The following is a 25,360-nucleotide window of genomic DNA, read 5'->3' as shown; positions in this document are numbered from 1 at the left end:
TACCAGAAACTATGGCTAGTATAATAAGGCAAGAAAAATAAAAGGCATACAGATGTGAAAGGAAGAAACAAAACTGTCTTCAATCTTAGATGACACGACTGTCCACATAGAAAACTCCAAAGAATCTGTACAAAAGCTCTTAGGATGAATAAGTGAGTCCAGCAAGGTCTCAGGATGTAATACAGGTCAACATCCAGAAGTCAGCTGTATGTCTATACAATTTCTATAGTAATGAACATTTAGCATTAGGACAATTAGAACTTTTTAATTAGAAATGTAAAAAATAACATTTATAAGACATTTAACATGTATGAAATCGAAATTATGTGAAAATGAAATATTTAATAATACTTAGGGATAAATCTAATAAAATATGTGTAGAATCAATAGGTCAAAAACTACAAAACACTGATAAATCAAAGAGGCTTAAATAAATCAAGAGATGGAAGGCTTGTGACTGTGAAGATACCAGTTCTCTGCAATTTGATCTACAGATTAAGTGTAATCCCAATAAAAATCCAAGCAAGCTCATTTTGTAGAGATCTAGAAACTGATAATAAATTTTGTATTGAGGTACAAAAAATTATAATAGTCATGAAAAAGAATAAAGTCAGCAGGCTCACACTACCTAATTTCAAGACTTTTCGTAAAGCTCCAATGTGGTATTAGTGAAACGACAGACACATAGATCAGTGGAACAGAAGAGAGAGCCCAAAAATAGACCCACACAAGACAAGCCAACTAAATTCTATTTTCAAAGGTACAAAGTCAGTTCAGTGCAGAAAGGGTAGTCTTTTCAATGAAGAGTGCTGAACAATTGGATGTTCATATCGCAAGAAAATGAACCTCCACGTATATCTCACAGTGCCAAAGGTATGATACATAAAAGAAAAAATTGGCAAGTTTGGTCTTAAGCAGAACCCAAATCTTTTGCCTTGCAAAGATACCATTAAGAAAATGAAAAGTCACGCCACAGACTAGGAGAGAATATTTTCAAATCGTAGATCTGGTAAAAGTTTTTTATCCAGGAACCAGGTGCGGTGGCTCATGCCTGTGGTCTGAGCTACTCAGGAGGCTGAGGTGGGAATATTGCCTAAGCCCAAGGGTTCAAAGCTGCAGTGAGCTATGATGGTGCCACTGCACTCTGGCCTAGGCTGCAGAGTGAGACCCTATCTGTATAAAAAACAAATCTTTTATCCAGACTAAATAACCCTCAATTCAACAATAAAACATAAATTTAAAAATGGGCAAAATATTTGAACAGATACTTGGTCAAAGGAAATATAGCAATGGCAAATAAGCATATGAAAAGCTGGTTGGGCATAGTGGCTAATGCCTGTAATCCCAGCACTTTAGGAGGCCAAGGCAGGCTGATCACAAGGTCAGGTTATTGAGACCATCCTGGTCAATATGGTGAAACCTGTCTCTACTAAAATTACAAAAAATGAGCTGGGCATGGTGGCACACACCTGTGGTCCCAGCTACTTGGGAGGCTGAGGCAGAGAATCACTTGAGCTCAAGAGACGGATGTTGCAATGAGCCAAGATTGCCCCATTGCACTCTAGCCTGAACAACAGAGCGAGACTCCATCTCAAAAAAAAAAAAGAAAGCATATGAAAAGATGTTTAACTATCATTAATTACTAGGAAAATGCAAATTAAAACCATAATTAAGATAGAACTATATACCTATTACACTGGCCAAGATTTAAAAAGGTACAGTTGTTGGTGACAAATGTGGAGCTACTAGAACTCCCATTCATTGCTAGTAGGAATGCAAAATGGTACACCCACCTTGAAAAAGATAGGCAGTTTCTTATAAAACTAAACATTCACTTATGATATGACACAGCTACCTGACTACCAGGTATTTACCCAAGTGGATTTTTAAAAAATTGCTTGGCTGGGTGTGGCAGCCAAGCACTTTGGGAGGCCGAGGTGGGTGGATCACAAGGTCAGGAGTTTGAGACCAGCCTGGCCAACATGCTGAAAACCCATCTCTACTAAAAATACAAAAATTAGCTGGGCGTGGTGGTGGGTGCCTATAATCCCAGCTGCTTGGCAGGCTGAGGCAGGAGAATAGCTTGAACCCAGGAGGCAAAGGTTGCAGTGAGCCAAGATTGCACCACTGCACTCCAGCCTGGGTGAAAGAGCAAAACTCCTTCTGAAAAAAATTACCTTCATGTAAAAATCTGAATATTTATGTTATTTTAAAAATAATCACACCAAACTGGAAGTATCCCAAATGTTCTTTAATGGGTGAATGGATTAATTATAGTACATTCATGCAGTAGAACACAACGCAGCATCAAAAAGGGACACACTATTGATACATGCGATTGCTTGAATGAATCCTAAAGGCATTATGCTGAGTGAAAGAAGACAGACCCGAAAGTCTACATATTGTCTGATTCCATTTATATGACATTCTGGAAACAGCAACACTGTAGGGGTATGTGATGCTGTGAAATATATATTTGTTCTTCATCCAGTTTTCTGTAATATGATTCCTAAACCCTTAGAATCTCCAAAGTGATGTCATTTTGTGTGCTAATGAATTGACTCATGGCCGGCAGCTCCTAAGTAGCTTCAGAATGGGAGCCAGTCATAGGAGAGACCAGGGCAGGATTAGAGGGTTGAGCCTTTCACTCTACCCCACAATGTCTGGGAAGAGGGAGAGGGTTTGAAGGTTTAGTTGATAATCAGTGACCAATGATTTAGTCAGTCATGCCTCCATAATGAGGCTTTCATGAAAACATGAAAAGGACTTGGTTCAGAAAACTAAACAACTACACACCTGGAGATTCCTGGAGGGTAGTATGCCCAGGAAGAGCATGGGAGCTCCTTGCCCCTTCCTCCGTGCCTTGCCATATGCATTTATTTACCATATCCTGGTAATATCTTCAGATTTTTTTTTTACTTTTTTCATTGATACATAATAATTGTACATATTTAATTGTACATAGTGATGTTTAGATATATATAATGTATAGTGATCAGATCTGGATAATTATATATCATCTCAAACATTTATTATTTCTTTGTGTCGAGAACATTCAATATCCTCCTTCTAGTTATTTGAAACTATATATTATTGTTAACTGTAGTTATCCTACAGTGGTATAGAGCACTGGAACTTGTTCTTCCTATCTAGCTATAATTTTGTATCCTTTAACAAATCTTTTCCCTTCCCACCATCTGGTATTCTCTGTTCTACTTTTTACTTCCACTGATCATCTTTTTAAGCTTCCACATATGAGTTAGAGTATGCGGTGTTTCACTTTCCATACTTGGCTTATTTCACTTAATGTAATGTCCTCCAGTTCCATCCATGTTGCTTTGAATGACAGGATTTCATCCTTTTTATGGCTGAATAATATTCCATATAAACAGTAAATGTAAGTAAGTGTTTCCCTGAGTTCTGTGAGCCGCTAGTAAATTAATCAAACCCAAGGAGGGAGTTATGGGAACCCTGATTTATAGCCAGTCAGTCAGAAGCACAGGTAAAGTAATCTGGGGCTTGCAGTTGCGATCTGCAGTCGGGGCAGTCTTCTGGGACTGAGCCCTCAACCTGTGGGATTTGATGCTGTGTGTTCAGATAGATCGTGTCACACTTGAATTGGAGGATACTCAGCTGGTGTCCACTGCAGAACTGATTGCTTGCTTGGTGTGTAGGGGAAGAAAGCACCATACATTTGGTCACAGTCAACATTCTCTGTTGATTGTTGTGGGGTAAGAACAGAGGAAAAAACACTTTATTTTTTCTTCTCTAGTCACAGGATGGATCATAGAGCAGTTGTTTTTTTGGCTTGGGATTAGGAGGGGGATTAACTAGAAAAGGACCGCTTAAGGACATTCAGAGGATAATGGAACTCTTCTGTATGGTACTCTGTTGTTGGATACATAACACTTAGTGTTTGTCAGATCCCATAGAATTGTATACAGCAGAGCTGTTTTTTTACTATATGCAAATTAAAAAAAGAAAAACGAAATCAAGCAGGAACCAAAGATAGAATGCAAACTATGACAAAAGATCTAACTATATTACAAATGAGTGACCTACCCACATTGTAGGAGGTAGAGGAGAAAATTATATGTTGAGTGGATATTAAGCTGAAGACAAAAATTACTGTATACAAGCACTGTACTCTATTTGATAATTTTTTTTCTTTCCAGTATATGGGCTAACAATTCTGAAACCTCTTTACATATGTATAAAATGTTTTGGCATACATGTACACCTAACATATATACCAGGATTGAATAAATAAGTAGCAAAGTTTTACTGTCAGAGACAGAATCACAGGAAGAAAGCTATAATAAACTGTGGATGTTGCATTGAAGTCAGAAGTATCAGTATGAATGCATGCTTTTAAATGCACACACAGTGAGTTACACACACACAGAGTAGATACAAAAGTAGATATGACTATGTTTGTATACATGGGTTAGTGTGTGTTTATATATTTCTTTGCTCTGTCCACTTTGAGGACCTAGAAGCAGTGATAGCCCAGTACCAGTGAGCAACCTGGTGCCCAGATTTTGGTTTCTAAATACCATTCTCTAATAAGAGGGACCTTGGAAAGCCTTCAAAAAGTAGTTTATTCTAGTACCAGGCCAGTGGAAATACAAGATGAGCTTAAGGTATTTTGTGGTGTCAGAAAGTAGGGAAATACTTTTAAAAAGAAAAAAAGTAATAGGTGAAAAGAAATTATTTGGCTTTTAATTTCATTATGTTATGCTACAAATTGATTCTGATATATAAAACAAAACAAAAAATTGAATGTCACCACTTATGTTATTTTTAGGAAACATATCAGAAATGGCTCTGATATAAATGTAGGATTCTTTTTATCCTGACAATAAATCTTTACTTGTGATAAGAGATCAAAAAAAAAAAAGAAAAAGAAAGAAAGAAAGATGGTACATGTCAAAAGGATATAAGAGCCAACCCGAAAGATCTCCCAATGGTCAACGCTGTAATCATGAGCTAGAAAATAACAATTATATTGGATTTTGGCCCAGAGACTAAAAAAATACCCATGAGGGTGGAGCACAGTGGCTCATGCTTGTAATCCCAGCACTTTTGGAGGCTAAGGTGGGTGGATCACAAGATCAGGAGTTCAAGACCAGCCTGGCCAACACAGTGAAACCCTGTCTCTACAAAAAATACACAAATTAGATGAGCGTGGTGACGGGCACCTGTAATCCTAGCTACTTGGGAGGCTGAGGCAGGAGATCGCTTCAACTTGGGAGGTGGAGTTTGCAGTGAGCTGAGATGGCACACTCCCAGCCTTAAAAACAAACAAACAAACAAAAAAAAAACACCGTAAGTCCATACTGCTATGAATAAATGATTGAATAGATAAATGGGAGAGAAAGAACAACTCTTCCTTATAGAATTATTACAGATAATAAATGTGGACGGAATGAGGGCAATAGAAAATCACCATGGGAACACCACTGTAACACTTGCTTCAGTGAGATTCACCAATGATGCAAAATTAATGGGCAGAACCTTAATAAATAAATATTTACCTAAAAAATCCTCTCCCCAAATAATACTAAGAAGACAAATAGTGACTTTATGATAGAGAAATGTGGCAGACATGCCCTCATGTAAGTGATGAAGGTTACCATCACCAGTAATCAGATACTGTGTCTTCCCTGCATACGCTGCACTGAAATGAGCATATCACCCCTGTGGTCATTGCCTTACACATTCACAAGCACATCTAATTGTGGGAAAACATAAGACAATCCCAAAATGATGCACATTATTCAGAACACCTGACCAAGACTTCAAAAGTGTCAGGGTCATGAAAGACAAGGAAAGACGGCGCTGTCACAGGTCAAAGGAGCCTAAGGAGAGACAGCACAGCTCTGTTCGGTGTGGGGTCCTGGATCGGATCCCAGACCAGTGTAAGGAAATGAGCGGAACAGCCAGTGAAGCAAGTCTGTAGTTTAGTTAATAGTGTTGTGCTGATGTCAGATGCTTGGTGTTGATCATTATACTGTGATGATGTGAATGTGAATATTGGGAAGCTGTGTGAGGGGTATTTGGGAACTCTGTTTTATCTGTGCAGCTCTTCTATACGTCTAGAATTATTTTAATATAAAAAGCCTTTGTTTTAAAGCTAACCAATGAAGAAAAGGGGAAAATACATGTTCTTTGGTGAAAAGGTTGGAAGTGACTGGTGTAGAGGAAGGAACATCAAGAGCAAAAAGGGACTTGGTGCCTCCGTAAGGCATACTTTCATTTTATGGCAGGTTAACTGAGGCCCAGAGAGCTTGGGGGCCTTGGCCAAGAACACAGTGCAAGTAGATGGAGGGCAGGACTGGGACTGGGCTTCCTGACTCAGTGTGCCACTATTTGATCTCACCCTTTCTCTGCTCCAGAGTTGGATTATCCTGTAATTGTTCTGATAATGCTGTTTCTGCTTTGCATATTTTTAAAAGTAGATTTCATAGCCCTGGTTAAATATCATGTTGAGTCAAATACCACCCATGTTCCCTGTTGTAGGTGTCTGTTTTCATCATTTCTACCCTCCAGGCGATGACTTATATATTTGCATTACTATGTTCAGCAGAAATTGGAGACCAGCAAAAGGCCTCCGTCTGGAACTTCCACTACCTCCAAGAGCACCTCCCCAACCCTCACGCCCTCTCCTTCACCCAAAGGGCACACTGCAGAGTCCTCAGTGTCTTCCTCCTCATCCCATCGGCAGTCCAGGAGCAGTGGAGGCTCCAGCAGTGGCACCATCACAGATGAGGGTGAGTCCCCTAAGAGCCTGACACCCAACCTATTCCTCTCACCGTAAAGATCTGGCAGCAAGGAACTGCAAGGTGACCTTAATTGCTATAACCATCCTAGGTCAGGTTTTAAGAAAATTTACAACGAACATATCCCTCCTCCTCTCTGATTCTAACTTTTATTTTTGTTTTCACTGTGTGAAAGGTATGGTAACATCCCTCAAAGAGTTTTTGAGTGTAGGTGAGTCTTGAGTATAGGTGAGTATAGGAGAAGCAGACATATGCCCTTGAAAATGCTTCTCCAACACTAACTTATTTACTTTCCCTGGACCCTGTACCAGTCAAGATTCTTGCAGTTGCAAGTGAGAGAAACTCCACTCACACTGGTTCAAGGAAAAAAAAAAGAAACCTAACAATTCATTGGCTCATATAATATGAGTGTCTAGGGTGTGCTTCAGCCATGTCTGAATCCAGGTGCTTTGGGAGTGTTTATCTCCAGGTCTCAGGCAGGCTCTCTCCAAGTGGTGGCAAGCAGCTTCAGGCATACTTTTGTCTTCCTGCTAATTTTTCAACCCCAGCAGAAAGAGTGCTGCTTTCTCAGTAGATCCAGCAAAATCCCAAGTGTAAAGGCCATTGGCTTGACTGTATTTAGAATGTGTTGATTGGCCATGCCCCTGGGTCAGTTGTCTGCTTTGGAGCTGGAATTGGGGTCCAACCTGCTGACATTCGTGTATTGGAAGTGGGAGAGAAATAGTTTCTCAAAGCAAAATTTGGAAATACTGTTTCCAGGAGGAGGGGGATGGATGAGGTCAAGCAAAAGTAATTGATGTCCACTGAAGCCAGGAGAGCCTTGGAACCTGTCTTGTGAATTCCAGCTTCCACAACCCCCATGCGGGGATGAAGTGGGTGGCAGGGCAGGAGCAGAGGGTTTGCAGTCAGGCCCCAGGAAAGATAAAGGCAGATGAAGAAAGGAATCCCATCCTTTTAAACTGCCCTCTGGTGGACCCCAGGAGCTGAGAGCGGGGAAGGAGAGAAGGAGGGAGCTTTGGTGAGACCTGGGGCCCAGGCAGGTGCAAATGGAGGAGTATAGATCAGCAGGGAGGAAAATCTGACTGTGTATGTGGCCCTCACAAATGCATTTGCGGGCAGCTCATTGCTGCTGCAGCTGCTGAGCAAGATAAGTTGGAATCACCTGCACAGGCTCTAGTGTGTACTAAGTTGATAAATGTGTGCTGCCATTGATATAGTCCTTATTTGGGGGCTGCTTTTATTGTTTTGTGATATCCAGTGTGATCATTTATCAAGGCTTCAGAGATTCACCAGCAAACTCATTCCTCTCCAACGGTATTTTCTATATGGAGTCTTTTGAGTTTCACATTCATGAATTCTCCCACCTCTGAGACTTTTAGGAATTGAAGCCCCTAGAGATTCAGTTAGGTATTTGTGCTTCATCGTTTTCCAAAAAAGAGTCTAGACAGTGGATGTCCATATGGACTGCCTGTACCCACTCTCTTTCCCTCTTGTTTATTATAAAAAATGGTTTGCAACGCCCTAATTGGGATGAAAAAGGAAGAGGGCCAATAGCACTTTCTTTTTAGAATAATTTCTCTGGTTTAGAAAGCCGAGTTTTCCCTTTGAGAGTTCCTGGGTCCTGAGGCAGTGAGCCCTTTGTGCTGTGGGTGTAAGATTGTTACAGGCCAGGGGCTGCAGTCCATTCCAAACAGTTATTTTTATGATATTCTTCTGGGAAATGTGTGGTCCCAGTCAAGGACATATGTGAGCCCTGCCCTGCCCCATCTCTCCATCTGCATTCCTCCTCTCTGGACCCCACCTGTTAGAAGCAGCAAGGTTTATGACATCACCTTTTCAGCCTCACATTTGTTCCAGGAAATTTTCTTGGGCAGTCCTTGGGTGCCGTAACCTGTGCACCCAGGAGAACTCACAGGGAGACAGACACATTCAACATAATGACATTGGAGTGTAACACAAGGTGAGATCAAACCCATTATCAGCAAAGCACCATGTGCCATGGAAGACTTCTCTGGTCAGCGGGCACTCCCCCTGGACCACGACACTGGGAAGAGAGAGGCAGTGTGGTCCCAGAGCCAACTGTTTAATTTGTAGGAAATACCCAAGCCGGCTGTTAAACACATCCATTATTTACAAATTGCATGAACTTAGAATTAACTAAATTATATAAATATAAAGGTATATTGTACTTAAAATGTCTCTTTTACTCATTTTTGTATATTTTATCTGCGTTCTTGAGGTTGTGTATATTTCCTATCTATGCAGTGTGAATACCCCATAATGATGTGTTCCTACTGCGCATCTCTGCTCAGCTTCACTTTCAGAGACATTAGATTGGTAGGCTGAAATTGGCTATGATGGGGGTATTTACATCATGGAAATTGGCAAATGCTGTCCATCAGGGCTTTTTTTTTTTTTTAAGACAGGGTCTTAGTCTATCACCCAGGCTGGAGTATAGTGGCGCAATCACAGTTCACTGCAGCCTCAATCTCCCTGGTCTCAAGCAATCCGGGGCTTGATGTCTTACGGATATTGTTTAGATGTCATCTAGTCAGTGATGGGAAAATGTTAACAATGAGGATTAAACTTACAAGTGTGTTACGTCTGTAACCGTTATCTTGTGAATAGCACAGAAAGTGGAGAAAATATTCTTCCAGTATTTGAAAACCATTATTTGATGCAGTCAGGTTGCTCACATGAAGTTCCAACATAAGTCTTTATTGTTTCTTTTTATCTTTCTCATTTATGTAAATAAAACCCTCAGCCAACATTCATGTTAGAACCATACTCCTTGGCTGTGGGTACAAGAGTAGGGCAAAAACAAATGAAAGCATTTGGTGAGAATCAGTTGGCTCTGTGGAATTTATAAGAAAGAATATTGTATTCTTTATTATTTGTAAATTGTGTGCTGTACCTCCTTTATATTAGTAAAGTCTGCAGTAGACTTATGTGCCTATATACATGCATACATTTTCCCCCCAAGAGCTGTTATTAAACATTTACCAGCACACCACTGTGGACCAAGGCTGCATGTGTAGGGAACGGCAGGAGCAAAGGTTTGGTGTTATGAAATACAACAGATTATGTGTGGATTGAGATTTGATTTGTCTCATACATTATCGCTCAGTAGACTCTCTTCTGTGAAGCTCCCTAGTCCCTTGGGCTGGGTCAGCTGTCCTCTCTGTCCCCATATACCCCTGTTCTTGCCCTTCACCATAGCACACATCACCCATGAGAAAAGTGGAGAGCGGGCGCCTGGCACAGGCCTGGTGGCTACACCACTGGGCTTGAATCCCAGCTCTGCCATGGACTAGCAGGAGGACCTCACACAAGATGTGGTATCAAGCCTTTCTGTGCCTCAGCTCCTCATCTGTAAATGGGGACAGTAATAGGATCTACCTCATTGGTGTTGTAAAGAGCAAGTGGGTCATCCATGTACAGGGTGGCTGATAGTGAACACTGTGCATTAGCTTTCACCCTCATCATCTGTCCTCCCAGCCATGCTGAGTTCCTTCATGACAGGGACCTCTCCATCCTTGCTACCCAGCGTCCATGGGGCACAGTGGTAGTCACTGCTGGAAGGATGGATGGAGAGATGGATGATTGAATGAGTGAGGGAGTGAATAAAAGGAAGAACCCAAGCCTCCTAATCACTTTAAGCTGCCTCCACTGCCTCAGGACCTTTGCACCTGCTCTTGCCTGTCTTGATGCCACCTAAAGCTCTTCCTCCAATATCTGCATAGCTCACGCCTTCATTTACTGCTCATAGGTTACCTCATAAGAGTCTTTCCATCACTATCCTCTGTAAAACAGCATTTGTAAAACTGAAAACGCTGTCATCTACCTTGATGTTGCTCTCTTCTTCCTTGCTGTCTTGCCTATCAGCCTTTTTTTTTTCTTTTTTTGAGACAGAGTCTTGCTTTGTAGCCCAGGCTGAATAGCAGTGGCATAGTGGCATGATTGCAACTCACTGCAGCCTCATACTCCTGGGCACAAGTGATCCTTCTGCTTCAGCCTCCTGAGTCCTGAGTCAGTAGGACTACAGGCACACACATCACAACACCCAGCTAATTACTTTCAAATTTTTTCTAGAGAGGAAATCTTGTTAGTGCCAGGCCTGGTCTTGAACTTTTGGCCTCAAGTGACCTGCCATCCTTGGACTCCCAAAGCCCTGGGATTACAGGCGTGCACCACCTGCCCAGCCCCTGTCAGCCTTCCTATTGTCTGTTTTGGTATCTGTTGAGTCCCCCAGTGCCTAGTCTGTCAAATCTCAATTGAATATATGAATGAATATTTCTCAAGCCCCTCCGGTGCTGGTCTTGTCTCATTTTCTTTATCCTCCCTGTTCTGATACTCCGAATCTTCCCCTTGTGCCCTTCTGTCTCTGCTGTTCCACATAGATGCCTTTTTCTTTCAGAAAGGCCACTGCCTCTGCACACTTGAGCCAAACCCTGGCTCTGGTCTGAAGCCCACCACCTTCTTTCTTAAGTTCTTCCTCAGACTAGCTGAGGACTGGCATTGGCATTTACTGCAGGTGTTGGCATTTACAGTGCCTTCTTGCACAGAAGAAGGCAGAGTTTTATTTCTGGCAGCTGGAGCTCTGAGAACTTGAGGGTCACAGTCTGGAGGGAATCAGTCAGTCCTGGCCCAGACTCTCCGTGTTTTTGCAGCCCGATGTGGAGTTTTGGTGATTGCTGAGGGCCTGCTTTGAGGGGAAGAGGGTGCAGGTAGCTCAGGACCCACCTCCAGCCTCATCTGCAGGAGCCTGGCTGAGATCAGCTTTCTGTGTTGGTATTTCTTATTTAGAATTTCATTTGAAATAAGATTACCACTACTTTATAGAAGTTTAAAGACCACTTTTTTGATACATTTTACCAAATTCTAAAATGTGTGTGTTTTTTTACCTTTCCCTCTTGAAGATGAACTGACTGGAATCCTTAAGAAATTATCCCTTGAGAAATATCAGCCCATTTTTGAGGAACAGGAGGTAAGGATGCTGTTTTTGAATGTCAATTTAAATCTTATTGTAAAAGAAAACTTTGTCTAAATGTGTAGGCTTTCATTTTGCAGGCCTAGATTGATCTCTTGCATCGAGACAGCTGAGGAAATAGAATTCGTGCTCAGCGGGTCTAGCTCAGTTTGTTATTGTGAAATCCTGGGGACTTACAGCTTGCTTTGTTATGGTAGAATTTTGTAATTTTGAGCACTGCTCCCTCTAGAAAAGTTTCTTTCTCTCCTGAAAACATTTTTTTTGTTGTCTGTGATTGACTGGCAAAGTTATAGGCTTAAAGTGGGCTGATTGTAAAACCTAAAGGAACCTGTGTAATTCGTCTGGAGTAGGGCCTGTGGTAGTCTTAGAGAGTTGCTATTTTTTAAGAGCATTCAGATTCACATTAAAAAAAATTACTGTTCTGCAGTTTGGTACTTCCTCAAAATATTAAACATACGAGTTACCATATGATCCAGCAGTCCTACTCCTAGGTATATTCCCAAGAGAAATGAAGACGTACGTCCACACAGAAACTTGTACGCAAATGCTCATAGCAGCATTATTCATGAAAGGCAAACTGTAGATACCACTCAAATGTCCATTGACTAATGAATGGATAAATAAAATGTGCCTGTGCTATGGAATACTATTCAGCCGGGGAAAGAATAAAATACTGGCACATGCTACAACATGGATGAACCTTGAACACATCTTGCTAAGTAGAAGAAACCAGTCACAAAAGGCCACATAGAGTGTGCTTCTATTTATATGAAATGTCCAGACAAGACAAATCTATAGGCACAAAAAGTAGATTCGTGGTTGCCAGAGAGTTGGGTGGAGGGGTGGGCGGGCAGAATGGACTGAGTAGGGAGTGACTAGAATGATACATGGTTTCTTTTGGGGGTGATGAAAATGTTCTAAAACGGAGTGTGTGGCGATGGTTACACAACTCTGTGAATATACTAAAAAGCATTGAATTGTTTAAATAGGTGAATTGTATGGTGGATGAATTATATCTCAGTAAGCTGTTAAAAATTTTACTGTTTTAGCCAAGTAAAACTCTTCCGCGGGCCCACCAGCCACCAAGGCATAATCACTGGTTTAGGACATTTTAGTGAGCAGCTTAGTAGGTGAAAACTGTCACAATTGTGGAGCAATCATGAGAATCACTCATTGTCCCTACCAGGCTTGAGGAGTTTGTATTCTAGTTCAGGAAACAAACAGAGGGTGCACCAGCTTTCCTCCTCCTATTTGCTTTTCTGCCGTACGCAGTCTGCCATTCCTGCCTCCTTGGTGTTTTAAACCTTAGCAATGACTTTCTCCAAGAAATCTTTCCTGATTGCTGCCTGCTTTTGCTGATATGTTTATGCCATCTTGGAGTGTACAGAGAACACATCTCAAAGTACACTTCTGCTTCTTGAGGTATTGTGTCTCTGGCTTGTAAGGTGACATTTGTTCTTATTTCTTGGCCTTACCCCTTTTTTGAGCTGGCATGTCTGCGAGTTCACCTGTCCTGCGTTGTTCAGAGGTAGTTGTGGTTGTCTAGCACTGGGAACGGAGGAATATTTCAGCTGACATACAGAGCTGCGAGAATGTTCGCAGGAAGAGGAAGGCAGGCCATGTAGATTTGCTGTAGTTTTAATAACTCGCCCACCTAGAAGTTTCCACAGCCTCTGGGGTCAGAGAGGGAGCTGGGGCCTGAGGCAGTGCCACTGACTGTGGACTTCTCTGTGCAATAGGTTCACGTGAGGTTAGCTGAGACATTGTCCTCATTTCTACCTGACACGGATGCCTGTGCTTGCTGGGGGCCAAGCTTAGTGTCTCTTCCTTTTTTTTTTTTTTTTCCTGCCAATCAGTTTGAGCTTATGAGGTTAGCCTTGAACTGATGACCTCGCCTTCGCGAGCGCCATGACCTCTGGTGGGAGCCACTTTGGACCCCCGTGTCTCTTCCTTTTACTTAGCTTCTCTCTGGCAAGATATGAGCTGGCTACACTGTAGGGGTACACTCTCTATATGGACCCACAACCCAGTGTTCCCCTTGGAGGCTTTAGTAGAACTGAGGTTTTAACCCTGCTGATTGCCACCCCCCTTGCTTCCAGACCCAGTTGCCATAGCTTCAGGGGTACTTCTCAGTCCCTTGCTGAAACTCCTGGAAGTATCTGGCATGTAGATAGCACTTTTCCCTAGTTTCCACCAGTAAACAGTTCTCCCCATTCATACGCACTTATAGTCATCAGTGAGAATTTGGAAGAGGAATGAAGTTAATTCATGTTCTCATCTTGCCATATTGAAACTAAAGGCAGACTAATAATTTTCATCTTTCTACCTGTATTAAGGTGGATTTAACTATGCGTATTGAAAAATACCAAAATTATAGTACCTTAAACAAAATATAAGGTGATTTTTTTTCCACAGAAAGTTTGGACATGAGTCATCTAGGATCCTTCTAGCTCTCTGCTCCACCCCCACTAGTGTATGTGGCTTGTATCCTCAAAGTCCAATATGGCTGCTGGAGCTCCAGCCATCACATCCACATTCCAGGCAGCAGGATGGAAGGAGACTGCAAAAGGACACATTCCCTCCTTTTTAAAGAGACTTCCCCAAAGTCCCACCCAGTCTTGTATCTCAGTTACCAGAAGTTTATCACCTGACCATACTTATCTGCAAACAAAACTCAGAAATATAATGTTTTAACTATGTGGAAATGTGCTCAGCTAAAAATTGGGATTCTGTTGCTTAAAAAAAAAATAGGGCATGAATATTGAAAGGATACTGGGATATTTCTGCCTCATTCCTGCTACTCCTTCACAAGTAGTCACAAAAGAGGAATTCCATCTCTGGTGCCCTCCACCTAGAATAAGCCATGAGGCTTTGGTATCCCCCAGGGTTGACGGAGGTCAGAATTGGGAAGGTCAGGGCAGATGGAGAGGCAGAAGACTGATTGATGCAGTCATTCATTCGGTCAGCAAACACATACTAAGTACTTGAGACTCTGCCCACCATACCCTCTGCCAGAGCCTACTGCTGGGAAATACAGATACCTGGAATACTCTGGAGCCCAGTGAAGGGGTCTGTGGAATGAGGGCCAGAGAAGACCTGGGCTGAGAGCTAAGCTGAACTGTGGAGAAATGGGGGGAACGGACCTGGAAGGGCACCTGGGAAGAGGGAGCAGGACTCATTGAGGGAGCCCATGGCACTCTGGCTTGGCTGGAGCAGGACCAAGGCCAGCCCATCAGGAGGAGGGAGTGGAGGCTGACCAAGCAGGGCCTGGACAGCGTGCACTTGCTTCTGTGCACCACAGGCTGGGAGGTAGACGCTGTCTGGAAAGGTCTGTAGCCTCTGTTGTGGAGGTGGACAGGGGTTGGAGGGCAGAAAGGGAAGAATATCTGGCAGGGAGAAACCAGTTAGGAGGTGGAGGGCCCCTCACCAAGAGGGCAGGTGTGGAAGACATCAGAATCGCTGAGGACTGGCCATGGTGCCAGGCTGGATGTGGGGTCCCTGCTTGGGGTTGGGACGGTGAGGAGAGACTCATGTCTAGCAGGGCCGGGACAGGGGGTTTCCGTTGAAACTGCATCACCCATCCATTCAGCCCCTCAGTACTCCGTGAGCTATAAAGCACTCAAGAGATGCCAGGAGCTTACTTTTGCCAGAGAGGTGAGGTTGCCTGCCTCTCAGAAAAGGCTAAGGACTGGTTAAGGAACAGACTCTTCCCAAGTGACTCAAACCTGGCTCAAGGTTTTTGTTTTTAATCCAGAAAAGTAAAATGACTGTTAACACAGAAAAGGAAAGATGGGGGGTTGGGGACAATTTCAGAAAGAAAATCTCTATCCCTACATAAATCAAATGTTTTAAAGTAAAAAAAATTTAATCTTGTTAGATATGAGGGAATAGAAATTAAAGTCTGTTTATAAAGTGAAAGACTAAGGATTCTCAAGAAGTTATGCAAGTTTTATTTTAAATGACAATAGTATATCTCTTAAAGTGTAATAGTGTCTCGTAGTTTGTAAATGTAGATCATAAAGGTGTTTGTAAACTCTCTTTGTAGATCCCACATCCACCCTGTGATTTATATGGTGGGATTGTTTGTAATTTTTCAGTGGGGAAACTGAGGTAAGCCACCTGCCCAGTTCCCCCGGCAGTGAGTGGGAATTGGCACCCTATCTGTCTCCTGGGCAACACTGCCCCCTCCTCCTCAGCTCCAGCTGGAGACATGCATGTGGGCAGCCAGTTCTTTGTCCCATCTCCCAGAGGAGCTGTTGTTGGAGTCTGATTTGTGAAGCTGAGGCATTGTCTGCAGCAGCAGCTCCCCAGGGGGAAAGGACCAGACCAGGGACCCAATCCCTTAATGCTAAGGGAAGGTCAAATCATGTTAACAAGGGGGCTGCTGCCCTCAGGAAAAGCCCATGAGGGAGGCCAGGGAATCTGTGGCTGAAGGGTGATGCAGCATTGTGGAGAAAGGAGAGGATGCTGGAGTCCTCTGCCAGGGTTCAAAGCAGAGCTCTGCCACTTACTAGCCATGTTACTTTGAGTGCTAAAAAAAAAACAAAAAAACTCTGCCTCAGGTTTTCCTGTCTCCAAAATGGGGATAATGATCTACCCCTCTGATGTCATGAGGGTTAAATGACTCATCTGTGTGAAGTCCTCAGAAGGTGCTTTGCGCACCTAGCACTGACTGCCCTCCTCTGGTCTGACGGTGAGACTGGCTTCCCAGTGGACCTGGATTGGATCCTGCCAGGTGTGGACCCCCATGCAGGGTAATGGATGTGCTTGCTTCACCTGAGCCCCTTCTGACCTTCCCTCCACCTTGCCATAGAGGAACAGAAGCCAGTGGAGCAGAGGGCCTGGTTTCCTGCCCAGGCCCAGTCAGGGCTGACAGCTTTTAGGACCTCACCCATAGAAACCAAGGCTCGCACAGTTTTGAGATGCCCTTATTCTGAGCTCTGATCTCATTCTCCACAGCCCTCTCTCCTTTATTGCTTCTGCTTATTTCCTCACTCTGTCTTTCCACAGTCTGTCTCTGTCTTGTGCGTGATGGGGGAAATGAGGTGAGTACTGCCATACGTTTGTACAGTGTCTGATATCATTGTAAGTGCAGCAACATTGCAGTTACCTTTCTAATAGCAGATTTGGATTCCTCCTGTTCTAGCCAACCAGATGACTATCTCAGAGATTTTCCTTACTTGGCTCATTTTAAGGGTCTTCCTAAAATGTATCTGTTAAGAAAACCCAAGAGCCAGATCTGAGGAGAGTTCATTTTTTTAAAATGTTTTCAGTGAAGTTTTAAATGTAAAAGTGAAGACTGAGAAGTAGTAAATCATAATCAGTTTACTACTAATAAGCACTCACAGCTCATAATCATGGGATTTCTGTTGTGGCCGGGAAGAAAGTGTGGCATCCAGCAGATGGTGGCGAATCCCCTCTCTCTCCCCAGGTGGACATGGAAGCGTTCCTCACGCTGACTGACGGCGACTTGAAGGAGCTGGGAATTAAGACAGATGGGTCCAGACAGCAGATTCTGGCAGCGATTTCTGAACTGAACGCAGGCAAGGTATTGTTCTCCATTTGTTGCATTTCCTTGTGTCAGACATCTGAGAGCTTCACCAGGGTCCTGGGATCTCGGGAGGGTCTTACTTCCTCTCCTCTGTCATATCTGACAGTGAGCAGGCACTCACTACCTCCCAGCATGACCTCTTCCATTTTCAGACTTCTCCCCCCAGGAGGTTTCTCCCCAGATGCAGCTAAAACTCTTCACTCAGCTAGTATCCATGCACAGGGCCAGGTTTTGCCCTTGGGAACACTGTGAAAGCAGAGCCTTCAAGCCTTTGGTTCATATGTGCCCTGGAGTCAGGCTGGCCTGGGTTTGAATCCCACCTCCTTCACTTACTCACTGTGTGGGGTGAGGCAGACACCTCTCTGAGCCTCACTGTCCCTGTCTGTAGGGTGGGGATGATGGAACTGTGGCAAGGACTAAAATGCTCAGCAGAGCTCCTTGCACACACACAGCTGTCAGTCACTGTTGCTGGCTTCTCACAGTTTTGTCTCATGTTAAATTTCTCATCAGTTTTAAAGCTAAAGATATCAGTGCCCCCACTCCATGCCCAACCAAAGGCACACACCAAAAACTAAAAGAAAAAAGGTGAATCACCACTTATATTGCACACTTCTCCTTCGTCGTCCGCTTTTTTTCTTAATATAGGATGCCCTTTTCTGTTTCTCGTTCCAGCAGCAATATACAGTACCTGTTTATCTTTGTTTTTATTGCATTTGCTTTTGGATTCTTGTTCATGAAATCCTTGCCTAAGCCAATGTGTAGAAGGGTTTTTCCAGTGTTATCTTCTAGAATTTTTATAGTTTCAGGTCTTAGATTTATGTCTTTAATCTATCTTGAGTTGATTTTTAGATAAGGTAAGAGATGAGAATCTAGTTTCATTCTTCTACATATGGCTAGCCAACTAACCCCAGCACCATTGGTTGAAAAGGGTATCCTTTTCCCACTCTTTGTTTTTGTTTGCTTTGTCAAAGGTCAGTTGACTGTAAGTATTTGGGTTTATTTATGGGTTTTCTGTTCCGTTCCATTGGTCTGTGTACCTATTTTTATACCAGTACCATACTGTTTTGGTGACCATGGCTTTAGAGTATAGTTTGAAATTAGGTAGTGTGATGCTTCCAATTTGTTTTTTTTGCTTAGTCTTGCTTTGGCTGTATGGGCTCTTTTTTGGTTCCATATGAATTTTAGAATTGTTTTTTCTAATTTTCTGAGGAATGATGGTGGTATATTGATGGGAATTGCATTGAATTTGTAGATTGCTTTTGACAGTATGGTCACTTTCATAGTATTGATTTTACCCATCCATGGGCATTTGTTTGTGACATTTATGATTTCTTTCAGCAGTGTTTTCTAGTTTTCCTTGTAGAGGTCCTTCACCTCCTTGGTTAGGTATATTCCTAAGTATTTTATTTATGTATTTACTTATTTATTTTGCAGCAATTGTAAAAGGGGTTGAGTTCTTGACTCGATTCTCAGCTTGGTCGCTGTTGTTGTATAGAAGAGCTACTGATTTATGTCCATTAACTTTATATCTGAAAACGTTACTAAATTCTTTTATCGGTTCTAGGAGCTTTCTGGAGCTGTCTTTAGGGTTTCCTAGGTCAACGATCATATCATCTGCAAACAGTGACAGTTTGACTTCCTCTTTACCGATTTGGATGCCCTTTCTTTCTTTTTCTTGTCTGATTGCTCTGGCTAGGACCCAGTCTCTGTTCTTAACCTCTGAGTTTTGCTGCTTCTCAGCCTGGTATTCAGTGATGATGTTTTCTGGGCTTAACGGAACATTCACATCACCCTTTTGTCTCATCGGAAAATGTGTGTACAAGGGGGCAGGGGGTGTTACAGGAATACAGTGAGAAGTGAATCTCTGTGAAGACAAATCTGACAGCTTTTGGGCAAAAGGGAGGAAAGGCAGTTCAAACTCTTAATCCTGTAGCAGAAGGAAACTTGGCTCCTACTGAATTTTCTGGCAATCTGAGGACTGGAAAGATGCACAGAGGTGCAGGGAAGGAGACCTCGCATCTGGGCCATGCAACTCAGGAGGAGTCAGTCCTTTCCCGGGCCCAGCCTCCTGCTGTGTCCAGGGGCTTGGGGTCCTGCATTCAGGGCCTCTGCAGCACTGACAGGCTGCAATGGTGGGTGCTGAGGCGATTCTGACTCAGTATGTTTTTTATTAAACTCAATACTCTTTCAATTAGTAATTTATTTCCCCCAAGATGCCCATGGGTTTTTCAAGTATGAGTTGAACATTAACGACACTGTCAATTGAATTAATGGTTAAAAGGTTTAACAGGACTTTCTGTTTCTGTTTTCAATTTCCTCCACAGGGACGCGAGAGACAAATTTTACAGGAAACCATTCACAACTTCCACTCTTCCTTTGAGAGCAGCGCCAGCAACACCAGGGCTCCTGGCAACAGCCCCTGTGCGTGATCCTCCTTCCCGCAGCCACCAACATGAGCTCTCTGAATCTCAGGACCCCTTCACGTGGCCAGGGCCCCAGCCCCAGCCCCAGCCCCACCTCCATGACACTGCTGTGCCTTAGTCACATTATTCCCTTTGCTCGAAATGCCCCACTTCACGTCTACTGTATTCGTTGGTAGTACTTGTTACTGTAACAAACTTCATACAGAGACATTCCCATGTAACATTCCAGTGGGGGTGCTTCTGGTTGGCAGGTGGGTTCACACAGTGATGCGGGGACTCAGCTCCTTTCATCCTGTGTTCTACCCAGGAGCCTCAGAGTTTGCTTCTGGCTGGCTGCAAGGGAAAGGGACGATGGAGGAGGCACAGCTACTGCTTACCTGCCTTGCTCCTAACTGGCACACATCACTCCTGCTTAGATCCTCTTGGCTGCTGGTAGTCATGTGGCCCCATGGATGCAGAGGAGGCTGGGTTGTGCAGTCTCCATAGAGTGGCTTCCCAGCAACAACTTTTGACTTAGATGGGGGTGTGTGTTATGGTGGGAGGCTAGCCACCCTGCCACATCTTCCCTTAAAACTTCTAAATTGTCCCTCCTGGTCCAAGTCACCTCTCAGATGAAGTCTTTTTTTTGACCCCCTTTCAACCACTGTGTGCCTTCGTGCTGTGTATGTGACTGCTCTAGCATTCCACTGCACCTGCTGCATACAGCTTACAGCACGCATTCGAGATGTGTATGTCAAATGCATTTTTCTTGATTTCAAGGACAGTCTATTTTAGAGGGAGAGAAGAGGAGGCCTGCTGTATGGATCTCTTCTCCCTAGCTTTCAGTTTCCTTATCTGCAAGGTGGAGGGTCAGACCAGATGATGCTCTGCTACTCCACAGTGCTCACCCATATCACTGCAGGGCTTTCTGCACCGAAAGTGGAAGCAGAGGACTAATGGGTCACGTTGTGAAAGAGTCTCTGGTGCTCAAAGTTTCTAGGCAAAGAAGTGACGAATTTGGAATTTTGTCTAGATCCTGTTAATGCTGTGTTCCTCAAAAGGGAATTGGCTTGTGTCGTTTCCTACCATATCATATCATATTATATCAGAGGGGGCCTGACTTTTAAAACCCAGTGGCTTTCTAAAGTGTTTTCCAGTGAGTGACTCATTCAGCCAGTGCTTGTTGCATTTATGTTAGATACCAGGCACCAAGTGTGCAGACACAATCCAGAGCCTTCAGGCTCTTGATGGGCAAGAGAACACCTGTAAACAGACAGTCCCAGCCTTGAGAGGCAGCTTGGGGGAGTGGACAGACTGTGCTCTGGACTCAGGTTCAAAGTTCACATGCAGCTCTATGGCCTCTTAGTCAGAGCTTGGAGCCAGTGTGCATGAAGTGCTGGGTCTGCAGGAAGTAGCTGGTAGATGGTAGGCTTCACAGAATTCTAATCTCTACCCTGAGCTGTGTGAGCCACATGTTGGTCTCCTTGGGAGGTACCATCTCTCATCTGTCCCTCCCCCAGCCATGAAAGCCCACGCCCCTATGCTGGCTTTCAGAGGCAGTCGTTACCCTACTGCCCAGAGCCTCATAGTTTTCTTCCCCTGCCCTGATAGTGGGTATTTTTCCTCTAAATCCTCTCAGCCTTCCACCCACAGAAGCCAGCTTTCCACAGGACTGAAGACAAAGTATTTCATTTATCTGTTACTGACAGACACATTTACAAAGGTTTCTCATGTCCCAGCCTTTTTAAGGAGACACATTCATTCATCGCCTACTATGTGCTGGCAGCTTTACCTTTGTCATTTCATCCTCATGGCCACCCTGGAGGTGGCGTTGTGTAACTTCATCTTGCACATGCAGGAAATGGATGCTCAGGAGAGGGAAGCTGCAGACCCGGGCTCAGAACCAGAACTGGTGGGCTTGCAAGCCTGTCCCTCTTCCACTAACTCCTATAGACTCCCGGAGCTAGAAGCACTTGTGATTCTTGTTTTCATCTACTGATGGCTTCAGGGATTAACAGTAGACCTAGAATTGTTTGCCTCTGAAATTCGGGATCCCCGACGTTATGTGCTTTGAGGTTTTGTGCCTGCTTTCTGCTGTGGTCCTGTTTCTTTCATAAACATATACTGGTATAGCTTAGACTCAGGTAAGTTTGACTGAACACCAGTGATAAACAGGAGCTGCGCCAGGGGGTCAGCTTCCCACAGATGTAGACCTCCATGAATGCACTGGATGACCCTGGACAGAGCGAGGCTATTCCCATTTTGCAGACAGGACAACAGAGGCTCCAGACAATGCCTCTTTTTTCTTTTTCACTGGACTCAAGTATCCAAGGCTTTTTCTGCTAGGCACTTTGTATACTGGTTCACAGACTGTCCCTGGAACTCCTTCTGGGCAGGTGTGGATGTGGCTGGTAGGCAGGGAAGAGAAAGGGCACCCCAGCAGGGGCATGTGCAGAGGCAGCACGTAATGTGTAGGTTATACATTGTCAAGGAGGAGGGGTCAGTTGGGTGCTTGTTTTGCTGATTTTTGGTCCTTAGTCACCCCCTTCCCATCCCACAGGTGTCCCCAGCCTGCCTCCAGGAGGCTGTTCCCCGCCCCGCCCAAGAAGTACCTCCCTTGCTTGGTGACCTTCACCAGCATTTCCCAAAAGTGTGCTTCTCGGAACCCTAGTTCCACAGGATGTTAACAGGTGTTTCATGAAGAAAAGTAGGGGTGCGTATGTGAAAGTGGGAGAGGCTCCCTGGTGGAGTAGTTGGGCAGAAACTGAGCTAAAGCGAGCTATGTGATCATCTTTGCTGCAGGCCTCTTAAAACCTTCAGTATGCCAGCACTCCTCAGGCCTCTTCACAGGGCCAAGAAACTTGTAGCGGCTCCCACATTACTCTGATCACTTCTCCAGGGTGCTTTTGCAAGACTGAAATTCCTTGGACACCACTGGGGAAGCCCTGCTTTGGTGGGAACAGTGGCAGCCATGAGGCCTCGCAGCCCTGGGAGTGGGTCAGGGCCATTGGTGGCCACCTTTTTTCTTCCCAGCAGCTTTCTGCAGAGGTGGCCTACCTGGCAGTGGGATATCGGGATGGGGCCTGCTTTAGATGGCAGGGCCCCTGTTCCGAGAGCGCTCCATCCTGAGGCTCTCCTGTGGGGTGGAGGGTGTTATTTCCTAGCACCCACGCAGTGTCTTGCTGATGTGTCCTAGGTGTTGGAGGTCCATGGCCCTGCTGGCCAAGAAGGACTCCTGCCTCTCTACTTCAGCACCACAGAATTCTATGGAGGCAGCTGGTTTTGTGAGGAGAAAGTTTACTTTTTAATTCTTTTGTTTACTGAACGTTTACTTAGCATCTACTCTGCGCCAGCTCCCCTCTTGTACTCTGCCTCCAAAGATGAAAAAGGACTTCTCTGCCCTGAAGGGAACCCCACAGTGTCTTAGAGGAGACAAGCACATCAGTGAGATGGTGTGATGAAGTGTGCTGGGTACGCCGCTCTGGGAAAGTCACCAGTGATGGTTCAGGCTCCTCCTGGGCAGGCCTTAGAGCAGAGAGCTGGAGTGAGACCTCAAAGGGCAGGTTTAGGCAGGAAAGAGAAAGGGCACCCCAGCCAGGGCATGTGCAAAGGCAGCATGTAACATGTAAGTTACAGATTGTCAGGAAGGAGGGGTCAGTTGGGTGTCTTGTTTTTCTGATTTTTGGTCCTTTGAAATGAGTAGAAGCAACCTGTTACCCTGGAAAGAGCACTGGGCCTAGAGTCAGAGCTAGTGCTGCATGACGTTGAACATGTTTCTTCTTCCCTCTGAGTCTCAGTTTCCCTTTTGGTTACAAGGGGCTAGCAGCCCCCAGGGATCAGGTGAAAGTGAGAAAGCCCTTTTCACACTGTGAAGTGGTGCAGATGTGAGAAACCTCACAGATGGTTGCACATTTTAAATCCTTTCTCTCACCTCTCATCTCTCTCCCTTCTGCCTGGACATAGCCATGGCTGGGTGGGTGAGGCCAGAAGAAACTGCATCTGGCAAGAGGTAGCAGCTGCTGCAGTGGCTCTGCCGGCATCCGAGCCCACAGAAATGAGGGGTGGCCGATGGATCTGCAGTCCAAATGTGCCTGACCCTGGGTCTTGATGTCATTGGGATTCCCAACACAGCGGACAGAAAGAAAGACAGTTTGGCCAAGTCGTAGAAGCTGATCCACTGGGCGAAAAGAGGGCAAGGAACCCGTCTCTTTTCTGCTTACCTAGGAGCTGCCTGAAGACATTGTCACACAGGCCAGGCGAGAGACTGGACAACTTTGGACATCTGCGCTACCTGTGCTTCCAAATAAATGCCTCCTCAAGGGCCCGGGACCCTTCTTCAGTGGGCTCTGCAGCAAGAATGAAGGTGCCGTCAGCAGAAGGCGCTGTGAGGCACCATTCTGTCACTGTCCTTGTCCATTCCTAGCAGGTTAATTGTGTCTTGTTAACCAGCAGTTCCTGTCCAACATGTAAAAAGACCTGATGTTTTCCCTAAAAAAGCTGATACCAAATTCTGCAGGACTGGCCTGCAGAGGGAGTCTCCGTGGGTGAGGTGGGTCCTCTGGCCTCAGGGGCCTCTGCTCCTCCTTAACATACAGCCTAAGAGTGGAGTTAGACCTGGCCTTAATTTCAGCCCCCCAGCTGAGAAGCCAGACCCAAAAATATAGTTGTTGCTAAAGCCTGGGAATGACAAGGGAAATCCACACAGAATCACAGGTAGTGAGCTCAAGGACGAAGCCCAGGCCACTTGTCCTCGGCTCCCTTTCCCTGGCACTATAGTTCCTTCCCAAGGCTGAGACCACATCTCCCTGCCCCTGAGAACCCCCTCCAGGACCCCCCCCAACTCGGGGTCCTGCCCAGCTGAGTGGCGCCATCTCACATTAACTTAGGGGCCCTCCCAGGTTCCCATTTCCTGCTGGAGCTCTCCCAGGGCTGAGACACAGGGCATGGCCATCCTAGTCAGGGAGGCCCCGTCTCCACCCCCAGGTGGCTGGAGTGGGTTTGGCCTTACCCTGTAGGGCCCTCACTAGGCCACTGTTTCCACTGCCAAGACTCTAGGATGCTATTTTTAGTTTCTGCCCAAGGGAGTGAGTTTCCATTTTCCCCACCATAGACACTTATTTTATTGTTATGTTTATGTAAGGACTTGAAAGATTCTTGTTTATTGGCCTGTGTATATTAAATGACATGAAGTTATCTTCCCACTTTGACTGCATTCATCCAGGGTGTAAAACACTGCCCAGATTCCTGCCTGTGATGGCTGCTATGCGGCAAGCCCCTGGGTCCGCCTGGTGCAGCTTCTAGAAGTCACCTTGCCTCATCTTCACAGGAACCCTGTGAGGCAGCCTGAAACTGCCCTTTCTGTTGATATGGCAACTGTGGCACACAGATACTAACCAACTTTGCCAAGGTCACACAGCTGACCAGGGACAGTCTGGTCCGAGTGCAGGCCTCACACTCTCTTCCTTGCGTCTTACTGCCTGTCGTCAGCACAGAGGGGAACGTGGAATTAGAATAAGCCCAGCCAGTATCACAAATAAACAAAACCTGTTGTTTAGCCTCTGCAGATTGTTCACAATTTGGAGAGGAGGGCTTCTGAAAGCTATAAATAGCTTAGCGATTCTTTTTCTTTTAGGAA

General features: G+C 44.7%; 1 protein-coding gene across 7 annotated transcripts in view; it reads left to right on the top strand.

Annotated features, from left to right (window-relative positions):
* The window catches only part of ANKS6 (ankyrin repeat and sterile alpha motif domain containing 6), a 63,071-nt gene extending 38,151 nt beyond the window's left edge, over nt 1-24,920 (top strand). For 2 of the 7 annotated variants that reach the window (XM_035253030.3, XM_017974975.4), the window contains 5 exons: nt 6,587-6,773; nt 11,702-11,769; nt 17,204-17,320; nt 19,648-19,744; nt 23,689-24,920. In XM_035253030.3, coding sequence (XP_035108921.2) covers nt 6,587-6,773; nt 11,702-11,769; nt 17,204-17,320; nt 19,648-19,744; nt 23,689-23,738 — 519 coding nt within the window. In that variant the 3' untranslated portion in view covers nt 23,739-24,920. Of the gene's footprint in view, nt 1-6,586; nt 6,774-11,701; nt 11,770-16,782; nt 16,818-17,203; nt 17,321-19,647; nt 19,889-23,688 lie in introns of those variants that run through there. The other 5 variants (XR_013535616.1, XR_013535613.1, XM_017974976.4 and 2 more) reach the window with 5 other exon arrangements.
* The last annotated feature ends 440 nt before the right edge of the window (nt 24,921-25,360 follow it).

This window comes from Callithrix jacchus, chromosome 1 (genome assembly GCF_049354715.1).
Source record: "Callithrix jacchus isolate 240 chromosome 1, calJac240_pri, whole genome shotgun sequence".
NCBI classification, from domain to species: domain Eukaryota; kingdom Metazoa; phylum Chordata; class Mammalia; order Primates; family Cebidae; genus Callithrix; species Callithrix jacchus.
Note: the sequence above shows the minus strand (reverse complement) of the source record. Positions and strands in the feature narration are given on the sequence as shown.